General features: G+C 44.7%; 1 protein-coding gene across 1 annotated transcript in view; it reads left to right on the top strand.

The window, feature by feature from the left end:
- Positions 1-5,837: 5,837 nt before the first annotated feature.
- grid2ipa (glutamate receptor, ionotropic, delta 2 (Grid2) interacting protein, a) overlaps positions 5,838-10,959 on the top strand; it is a 29,691-nt gene continuing 24,569 nt past the window's right edge. Inside the window, exons 1-4 of the mRNA XM_042085514.1 lie at positions 5,838-6,370; positions 7,563-7,819; positions 8,995-9,432; positions 10,166-10,320. Of these exons, the coding sequence (XP_041941448.1) occupies positions 6,274-6,370; positions 7,563-7,819; positions 8,995-9,432; positions 10,166-10,320 (947 nt within the window). The 5' untranslated portion in view covers positions 5,838-6,273. The remainder of the gene's footprint in view (positions 6,371-7,562; positions 7,820-8,994; positions 9,433-10,165; positions 10,321-10,959) is intronic.

The raw sequence follows: 10,959 nt of genomic DNA, 5'->3' as shown, positions 1-10,959 counted from the left end.
AAGTTTTTTGAAAATTGTTCTGTCTTTTGAAGAATTAATTATTTTTAATTTAAATAATTTTTCATTGAAAGTGTTCTGATCAACTGATCAGTTCAGCAAGGACAGTAGCCATGCTGATGGGCGGAAATCTTTTTTGTTTGGTACTTGAAATGTTGGTCTGTATGTAACCATCCCTGTCTGTTGATCGGTTTTATTTCTTGCCAGCTGAACAACCAGGCCCCACATGCAGGTCCCCGTGTGTCAGACTCCATGAGCCGTGGAGTAGGGCAGGGGAGGGCTTGGGTAGCAGAAGGAGTAGACGTACTGAGATGGACACTGAAACATGTCCGTGCATGAACAGGATATCCTGTTCCTGGGCGTCTGAGAGCAATCTTTTTTTTTTTTTTCAATTTCTTTTAAGAGATGTGTCCTGCTGCCTGTGTGAGATTCTGAGTAGTTTTGAGATTGTGTGTGTGTGTGGAGACATGCAGAGACCACAGGTGTTCTCAGCGGGCAGCATATTATGGAGTGTCATCATCAGTGACAAAAGAAATCTAGGACACACAAGCTGATCCTGCCCACTTTACTGCGTCCCTCTTTCACCCGTCTGTCGGCCTGTCTGTCTGTGTGTGTCTGACTGGCTTTTTTCCTCCAGCCTCCCTTACCAGAGGGGTATACTACGAAGCTGGTTAGACATATCTAGGCTTTCTTTGTGTAAACGGCAGGACAAACCCCCTGAACCAGCGATCTGAGGTTATTGGTACTAGGATGATGGTTATCAACTTTATTGGTTAAACCAGAATTTCTGCTTCAGACTCATTTCCATCTTGGGGGCAGTGCAGTGTTGGAACTAGTGCCAGTTGTATAATATGGAGAGGTGTACAGCTAAAAATGATTACTTCTGGGTAATAATCTTGGATTACTTCATGGGTACATAATCTTGGTTTCTCAATCTGACTGTGTTGGCCATTTAAATAGATCAGTTTCTTTGAAGCATTGTTATGATCATTATATCAATATTAAATTGGTTGAGCTCCACCTATACCATTTGACAGGCTATCAGGTATGGTTACACCATTTTCCAAGATAACTGATTGGTCTGTAGACATTACTTTTATACTTTTTGGGCTCTTCAGAACCACCTGAACCCTGACCTTTAGCGCAACAGGTCACTAACCTACTTGCCTTGCTTTGTAGTATACCCCTCTGGACACCAGTAAGGACACCAGTGCAGCACCATTTGTCATCATACAGTCTCACTCTTGAGGACATTTATTGCATATTACACTTAAACTACGCAACCATTGTGTACAAAATTATAGTGGAATATTGTTGTTTTGTATTTTCATCCATTAGTGATGCCTATGTTGGGGTCAGCCATAGTACTATACAGTTTGTGTGTGTGAAATGGAGCAGGAGGCATGACCGCTAAGGCTACTTGCTCCTCTTGTAGTTCAGCCTGTTGACATCTGTTGCCTCCACTTATATGATACTAGACTAGAGTGTTTCATTGGGTGTGGCTAGTAGTCACGCAGCAAACCACAAGTTGTCTGACCACACTGTGATCAATCTTAATGCAAGTGTGGTCATAGTAATATGTTAAAGCATGCAGTGGTCATTCATCAGTGTTTTGTTAAGGCTTTATAACCTGTGAATTATCCGAGATTGATCACATTACAAGTGTATGGTGATACTGATGCCTAATCATCATAATAATAATAATAATAATAATAAAGCTTTATTTGTATAGCACCTTTCATACACAGAATGCAGCTCAAAGTGCTTTACATTTGAAGCATGTAACACAATAGTAGTCAGTCAGTCATTATCAATCATTTTTCTTTGCTGTTTATGATATGCTCAGCAACATATCAAAAATATAGAAAATGACGTCATAAGACTGGCAGCCTTAACCCTCTTACCCCCCACAAGCACGCCATATGGCAACTGTGGCAAGGAAAAACTCCCATATTCCAGGAAGAAACCTTGAGCAGAACCTGACTTAATAGGGGGAGCCCATCTGCTTCTGGCTGGCTGCGCCCTCCAATAGTAGCAGATGTGGAATAATCTGAAAATGTAGTCTACAGGATAAGATGAGTTAACTAAAAGCTTTCCTGTACAGGTATGTTTTCAGATCTTTTTTAAAAATATTTACTGAACTCGCCTGCTTGATGTACAGAGGCAGGCTGTTCCATAGTTTGGGGGCATAATGGATAAACGCAGCTTCTCCACTTTGTTTGTGGAGCACTTTGGGTACGATTAAAAGATTAGAATTGGATGATCTAAGTTTCCTTTGTGGTTGATAAGATATTAAAAGCTCAGAGATATATGAAGGTGCTATGCCATTCAGAGCTTTGTAAGTAATTAACATAACCTTAAAATCAATTCTATAGGAAATAGGGAGCCAGTGCAGTTCAGCCAACACAGGGGTGATGTGTTCTCTCTTCTTAGTCTTAGTTAAAAGTCTAGCCGCAGAGTTCTGTATGAGTGCCAATTTCTTTAGATGTTTTTTGGGAAGACCAGTGAAAAGTGCATTGCAGTAGTCTAACCTGCTAGTGATAAAGGCGTGAATTAGTTTTTCTGCATCTTGTTGAGTTAAAAAGGGCCGCACTTTGGCAATGTTTCTCAAGTGGAAATAGGCTGTCTGAGTAACTTTACTGATATGGGGCTTAAAACTTAACTCTGCATCTAAGATGACACCGAGGCTTGTTACTTTTGGTTTGACCTGGTGTGCCAAGTTCCCCAGATTACTAAGAATAATATCTCGCTTTAGTTTTGGTCCAACCAGAAGTACCTCTGTTTTGTCATCATTTAGTTTCAAAAAGTTTTTGCTCATCCACTGATTAATGGAGGTTAGGCATGCAGTGAGGGAGCAAAGGCCATCTGGGTTAGTTGGCTCAACAGAAAGATACAATTGGGTATCATCTGCGTAGCTGTGGAAGTTTACATTATGTTGACTTATGACGTTTCCCAATGGAAGCATATATAGAGAAAATAGCAGGGGACCAAGGCAGCTCCCCTGGGCCACACCAAAAGGCAAGTCATGTTTTTCAGATACATGATCTCCTAGACTGATATAAAAATCTCTGCCAGTAATGTAGGTTTGAAACCAGTTTAGAGCATTATCAGAGAGACCCACCCACTTCGCAAGGCGGTGAATTAGGATGCTATGATCAATGGTGTCAAATGCCGCACTCAAATCCAGAAGAATAAGGATTGAGACTTTGTTTGAGTCGGTAGCTAGTCTGAGATCATTGACTATTTTTACTAGAGCCGTTTCTGTGCTGTGATTTGATCTAAAACCTGATTGGAATTTTTCAAGGATACTGTTTTCGTTGAGGAAGGTATTTAACTGATTACAAACAACTTTTTCAAGTACTTTGCTCAAAAACGATAGATTTGATATAGGCCTGTAGTTGCTCAGATTGGTATGGTCAAGATTTGACTTTTTAAGTAAAGGTTTCACAACAGCGGTTTTAAAAGCAGTTGGAAATATACCTGTTTCTAATGAGGTATTTATTACCTTGAGAAAAAAGGGAGCTAAGCCATCATATACTTTTTTGAGGAATGTAGTAGGGATTGGATCTAAAACACATGTTGAGGAGCCGGTTTGAGTTATAATTTTACCAAGCTCAGATTGAGTAATAGTGCTAAAGGACCTTAATTTTGGGGGGCTGTTTTTGGGTGTACTATCAAACATATTACTTGTATTACCAATAGCCTCCCTTATAGAAATGACTTTGTTTTTGAAGAAGTCTGCAAATTCTTCGCATCTTAGAGAGGATGCCTGACTGAGTGTATCAAAAGGTGTTTGATGCAATAGCCTATCAATGGTAGAGAACAACACCCTAGAGTTTCCACTGTTTTCAGCAATTACCTTAGAGAAGTGGTTCCTCCTCTCATTCCGAATAGCTCTATTATAATTTGCAATTTTTTCTTTTAGAATGGCACGGTGAACCTGTAACTTAGTTTTTCTCCATGTTCTCTCAGCTTTCCTACATGATCTTTTTAGATCATGGATATTTTCGTTCATCCAAGGTGTCAGTTTGCTACAGGGCCTTTTTTTAGTCTTTAAGGGTGCCACTCTGTCAAGCAGAGCGCCTAATTCACGATTGAGAGCCTCTACCATTTGATCAATGGGATGATGTAAAATATCTAAATTTATGGAGTCTATAAGAGCTATGAACTGCTGTTCTGCTCTAATGTCCAAGAGTCGCGATTTGATTGCAATTTCGGGATGAATTTTTGGAGTATGTAGTACAATATTAAAAGATACACAATGATGATCAGACATATTTATATCATTTACTGATAAGTCTGTGACTTCTATCCCTCTGGAAATGACTAGATCGAGGGTGTTGCCAAGGTTGTGGGTGGGTCCTGTAACATGCTGCTTTAGCTCTAAACTGTCCAACACATTAAGGAACTTACTGGCTTTAGCATCAGTTGTCTTATTGACATGAATATTGAAGTCGCCATTTACAATTATCCGATCATAGCTAGTGATGATGAGCGACATAAGTTCAGAAAACTGGTCGAGAAAGCCAGTCCATAGTTTAGGAGGGCGGTATAAGGTTAATAGAAGTACAGCTGGGTCAGCCTTCAGAGTGAGGGCAATATACTCAAAGGAAGCGAATTCGCCAAAGTTGACTCGTGTGCAACTATATTTGTTTGAGAGAATGGAGGCAATTCCACCACCTCGTTTGCCTTGTCTAATTGAGTGGAAGAAATTATAATTTGGGGGACAAGTCTCAACAAGAACAGCTTCGCTGTCTGAAGTCAGCCAGGTTTCAACAAGAAACAGAAAATCCAAATTTTTTTCACTAATAAAATCATTGATTGCAAAGGTTTTGGTAGTAAGTGCACCTATATTTAGTAAACCCATGTTAGCTGAAAATGCCTCTGGCTTTTGAGGAATATGCTGAGGTATGGAAAGAATATTTGTTAGGTTTCTAGTTTTAAATTTGTCTCATCATTTGTCTCATCATAGCAAAGCTTTTCTGATCATTTCATATTGTCTGTTGGTCTGTGTATTTTGTCATTCAAGAGCTGTTCTTGCTCCCAACAGGGTAAAAATAGAAGTGCATGGTCAGGACTTTGGGTCCCAGTGTCATAATGATCCACAGCTCACAGTGCAGACCCTCTAGGGCGAACAGGCTTCCATTGCAGATATTCTGCTGCTCAGGTGAACTTGTGGGAAAAATAAACACAGCCCTGCCCCATCTCTAGTGTTTCTGTTGACGAGTGCTCTTTTTGAGTGAGAGCCGAAGCAGAGTATTTGATCTGGCAGAGTAGCATCCAGAGTGCTAGGATAGAACAGCAGTGGCCTAGACAGATGCGGTGTTAGAGGGTCTTAGAGCTTCATCAGCGGCGCAAAGCAGGGATCAACTGGAGACGTTTGTGTTAAGCTGGTGGTCTGCTGTTACTGTTAACTGCAGATCTGATGGGTGGTACCAGATCTGTCCACCCCTGGACCGAAGGCGAGTCCCCCTGTGTCTCAGCGTTGCATAGCGACACCCTGCCTCTGTTCTTTATACACGCTGTCCTCTCTTTCTCTCTCTCTTTCTCTTACTTAGTCTCTCTCTCTTCTTCCTTCTTGCTCTCTCTGTCTCTCTCCAGCAAGCCAGACTCTTTCTGGGTCAGTCCCCAGCCCTTAGAGAGACCCTGATCTAGAAGAAGAGAGAGAAATAGAGAGAGAAAAAGAGAGAGTGAGAGCATGTGAAGGGTTGGGGAGGGGAGGTATTTATAGAAAAATGGGGCTTCGCAGCACCTTTCCTCGAGAAAGAATCATTAGAGGACCCAGCTAGTGGTGTCCTAGTTTTGTTCTTCCCACATTAGTCCTGCGCACAGAGGGCCGTGGCTGGACTAACTTACCGGAGCGTCGCTCCACTCCACTCCACTCCATTCCACTCCACCGGAGTTAGTCATCGCCCACCTGATCCTGATCCCGTCTCCTCTCTTCCCTCTCCTCTTCACCCCCTCCTTCTCCACCTCCTCCTGATCTGTCTCTCTCTTTCTCTCTCGCCGTTGATCTGATGGCCGACCCTGGGACCAGAGCTACGCGTCCACTTCCTGCCTGCGCCGAAGACGCCGAGACCCAGGGCAGGAGCCCAAGAGCCGGGCTCCTCTGAGCTCAGTGAGGGGACACCAGACAGGGGGGAGGTGGGGGCCACCGCCGCGTTGGTGGCGGTGTTCTTCTAAACAGAAGAGGACGGAGGTGGGCGGCCGCGACGGCCGTCTCCTCTCCCTCTGGCCCGGAGCACCGGCACGCTGAGGCGGTCACTGAGCCTGAACATGCGGCGCTTCCTGAGGAGCCAGAAGGGCCGGTTCTCCCTCCGCCAGAGCCGGTCCGGCTCCTCCAGGGGCTACCGCAGCGCCTCCAAAGACTTCTGTGAGTGACCGCTCTATGCCATCAGCCCACCTCTGCATTCTACTTGTGGATTTTAGGGGCAACATTGCAAATAGCTTTTGCACTTGAGGCTAGAGGTTTAAGTGGCTTTGATGTTGTGGGTCAGTAGTTGCAGGGCTGTGGACAGTGCAATGTTTTCTTTGTGCATGTGAAGTGTAGAAGGCTGAAATGAAGTTGCATTGTGTTCGTAAACTTCACCCATTCAACTGAGTTGCTGCGAGCCATCTAATTCTAAGGCGCACACAAAGAGCTGTCATGAAGGACAATTCAGCGCTCACAGAGTTAAATTGTGGCATTTGTGCCTTTTATTTTTATAGCGTGACCTGATTTAAATTCAAATGAGGAATCTGTGCTGCTAAGAGACATTTTGGTTCCTCAGAAAGGACTCTTTCGTGAGTAAGGGGACTGAGGTGTACAGTGGCACTTCTTTTTCTTGCTTGAGTTGTTTTAGAATAGCCTGGCTTCAAAGGGGTCTTCAATTTTGTCTTTTTATCTCTGTGCATACACAGAAAAATATATAATATAGTAATGTTCTAATCTTACACTGATACAGTTTACATGATGGCAGAGGGGTGCATTTCTCCTTATGGATATTCCAAGTATACTTGATGATATGTCTATGATAGTGTAACGGATTGCATACTGTGTGTATGAGGCTCCACACTCCAGTGTGATGTATATGTGCGAGAGTGAGTGTGATGTATATGTGTGATTGTGAGTGTGATGTATATGTGTGAGAGTGTTGCTATGGAGCAGGTGGGGCAAGAGGAACTCAAGGTGTGCAGAAGGGCTTTGACAGAATGAGGGGAGAGGCGCCTGCAGTGAGTGGAGAACAGGGCCAGCTGATCTGAAATCAGCCTCTTAAGAAGCCCTGTTACGGAGGGAGCTTCACACACTGCAGGACCCTCTTCTTCATTAGAATGGAGTTCTCATTATTTAATGGCCAGAGCTTGCATATTTAGTACTAATGCACCATGTGTGAGTTTGTGTCTCTCTTGAAAGTACTCCATCAGGATTACAGAGGTGACATTTAGATTTTAAAATTTAGGCGTCATTTTTTTAAAGAAATATTGTCTTAATACTTTATTATGCATTTGTGGGTGTGTATGTGCGTGTGTGTGCGTGCATTCGTATGTGTGTGTATGTGTGTGCATTTGTGTGTATGTGTGTGTAGCTTTGAGCATGATGCCGCCATCTAACCAGGGCTGGCCGGAGGACTTTGGCTTCCGCCTTGGCGGTGACGGGCCGAGCTACATCCTGTCCGTGGTGGAGGGCAGCAGTGCCCACATGGCCGGCCTGCAGCCAGGGGACCAGGTGCTGGAGGTGGACGGCCAGAACGTGTCCACACTCAGCCCCCAGGCCCTCGTCACCCTGGCCAAGACCATCAAGACCGTGCCCCCCAGCATAGGGGTGGTGTCCCGCATAGAACAGGTGCCACACACACACACACACACACACACACACACACACACACACACACACACATACATACATACATACAAACACACCACCACCACTAATGCTCGTCAGCTTGGTTCTGCTTTGACAGCAGCTCAGCTCCTTTTTGTAAATTGGTAAAATGATTTAAGCACGTCTGAATTAAAAACTGGCACATTTGAAAGTCAAATACGAGATTCAATGCATAGTAACTGATTTTTGTTGTTGTTGTTGTTGTTGTTGTCCTCAGTAGATTTAGGTTGACATGTGCTTTGTATGGTATGTAGTATAGGTATGTGGTAAAGGTCCTCAATCAGAGGCAAGGGCCTATATCAATATCAGAGATTAGGGTGGTTTGTGTTAAAAAATCTTTGCTACAGTGTTAAAATCATGTCCAGGTTACTGGAAAACTCGATTCCAGACAACAATCTCTTTTTTGACAGACTTTAAGTCCCAGTTCCATTGTGGTTCTCTTTGGAGTGGTTTGGTGGAGAACTATTTAAGAATTAATTATTTCAGAATGAAATAGTTTTTTTTAAGTTATGAAAATCCTCATTAAAACCACATTACTCAAGAGACACCGACCCACCTCTGGTGGTTTGATCTTGGACAGTATCATTCATATTAATAATGTCCCCCCAAAATAGGCCGCCAGCCTAATGATTTAAAGACATCCAGCTGTCTCAGAGGCCAACTACAGTATACCAGTTGTGAGGGAATGTAGTCAGACTGTTGACATATTCTCCAGCTATATTTTAATCTAATCAATGACCTTTGAATTGCAGAACCTGTTGACAGACATGCTAAACTAACCACAGCTCATTTCACAATGAAAGAAAACGATGCCTTTCACTGAGCTTTCTTGTTTCACTGAACTGAGAGCACTGCATGGCTATATTACAACTGGCTTGATAAGCGTATGCTTCTTGCACTGATAAAATATATTTGTTGGTGAATTTTTTGGAGGTGCATACAACTGGAAATAGCAGTATACATGGTGGAAGCAGCACATATGTGAGTTTGAAACTAGAGATTCTAACCACTCCTTATAACCAATTTTGCTAGGCGACTTTTGCCACAGGCCCACTGTTATCCCTCCTTGTGAAAACCCTGTGGAAACTCATGTTGATTTACCACCTTTTTACCTGACCTTTGACCTCTACCCCCAGATTGACATCATCCCGGGGCCCGACGGCCGCTTCGGCTTCACCATCGTGGGCGACAGCCCTCTTCTGGTGGAGGACTGCATGCCCAGCTCCCCGGCGGGCCGCAGTGGCCTGCGGGCGGGCGACTACGTGATGGAGGTGAACGGGCTGCCGGTCAAGCAGCACGAGATGGCGGCGGCCATGATCAAGGCCTCGCAGGGGCGCACGCTGCGCCTGGGAGTGCTCAGCATCAACCGCTGGCAGCGCCGCTCCGCTAGCGCCAGCATGAAGGAGGCGGCGGCCAACGCGGCAGCCAACGCAGCAGCGGGCATGACCACCCCGGTCAACATCGGCACCCCTGGCAGCGCTGTGGCCGGCGGCGGGCCTGTCAGTCCGCCACACATGAGCGGGGACAGTGTGCGCCAGGACCGCAAGCACAAAGCCCAGGAGTTCAATAAAAAGGTGCGTCTGTGTTAAGATCTCTCGGCAGCATATTGGTATACAGGAATCATATACATTATGGGAGGAAAACTGTGTCCTGACTGTGGCAGGAGCTCCAGTGTCTCTTTTGGATATACTGTATCTCGTGTCTACAAATTTAGATAGTCAAGTCTAGAGGGATGCAGGCTGAAAATATCTGCACATTTTTATGTTCATACTGTATTATGTGTGTTATCACTGTATGCATAGAAGACTCCGATCTTATAATATCAATACCCTTAGCAGATCTCCGGACTCCAGCAAGTGTCCAAACATTTGCCCTCTGTATCAGTAACTGTATCTGCCTGGTTGATATCAGTTGATCCCGTGAGGGAAATTTGGTCTCTGCATTTATCCCAATCCGTGAATTAGTGAAACACACAGTGAGGTGAAGCACACACTAATCCCGGTGCAGTGAGCTGCCTGCAACAACAGCAGCGCTCGGGGAGCAGTAAGGTGCCTTGCTCAAGGGCACTTCAGCCGTGCCTACTAGCTGAGGTTCGAACCGGCAACCCTCCGGTTACAAGCCCGAAGCGCTAACCAGTAGGCTGCCCACGTGATGTGATAAAGCCACTGAAAAAAAGCCACTCTTCCAAAGAGAACAAAGTAGAGAAGCATATTTCACTCTTCCGGCATGAATGCCATGAAAGGCCTAGTGAATGGTTGTCTACCAGATGTGCTGCCTGTCTTAAGTGAGCTCTGCTGCCCCCTACAGGTGGAGGAGATCCTGGGGGAAGAGCCGGAGGTGAAGGAGCGTCTGTTTGACGTGCTGAAGCAGTACGCCACCGAGAGGGACGTGGAGAACCTGGCCTGCATCCTCCCCGAGATCCTCATCACCGAGGAGCATCAGCAGCTCATCGAGAGCGTCAGGTACAACACTTCAACATGGTGCCTTCTCCACAGACTACCAGTCCTGGTCATGTGGTGAAAACTGCAGCTTTCTTTAAAGGTTTGTGTACCGATGGTGAGATGTTACTGGAAGACGAGGATCTCCTGTTTGAGATTCCCCCAGGTGAACACAACTCTCACTGTTTAAAAAATGGCATGATATGAAGGAGCATTAGAGATGCTGGCAGCCATTATTTAGTCATGTGCCCTTGACAATGGCTGTCCCATGTCTAACCCTGACAGTGTGCATATTATGAAAAGAAAAAGACACCTTCTACTGACAGTTTTGTCATAATCGGGACAGCTTGTGAATATTTTACTGAGCAGGGACATTTGTTCAGTCTCAAGAAAGTCTGTTGTGCAGATGAAACAAAAAAGGTGTTTTGATTGGTTCCCATTGTTTGATGTATACAGCTCATGTTGTTGAAGACTGCTGGCATGCGTGGGATGTTCTTAATCGGCGTGTGTGTGTGTGTGTGTGTGTGTGTGTGTGTGTGTGTGTGTGTGCGTGCGTGTGCGTGTGTTTGCGTGTGTGCAAGTGTGTGTGTGTGTAGGCCTTCAGCAAGAGACTGGCTAGAAGCAGACTCAATGGTGGAGAAATCTAAATCTGTATGGTGTGAT

This window comes from Alosa sapidissima, chromosome 3, assembly GCF_018492685.1.
Source record: "Alosa sapidissima isolate fAloSap1 chromosome 3, fAloSap1.pri, whole genome shotgun sequence".
Lineage (NCBI taxonomy): Eukaryota > Metazoa > Chordata > Actinopteri > Clupeiformes > Clupeidae > Alosa > Alosa sapidissima.
This window is presented reverse-complemented; position numbering and strand designations above follow the sequence as displayed.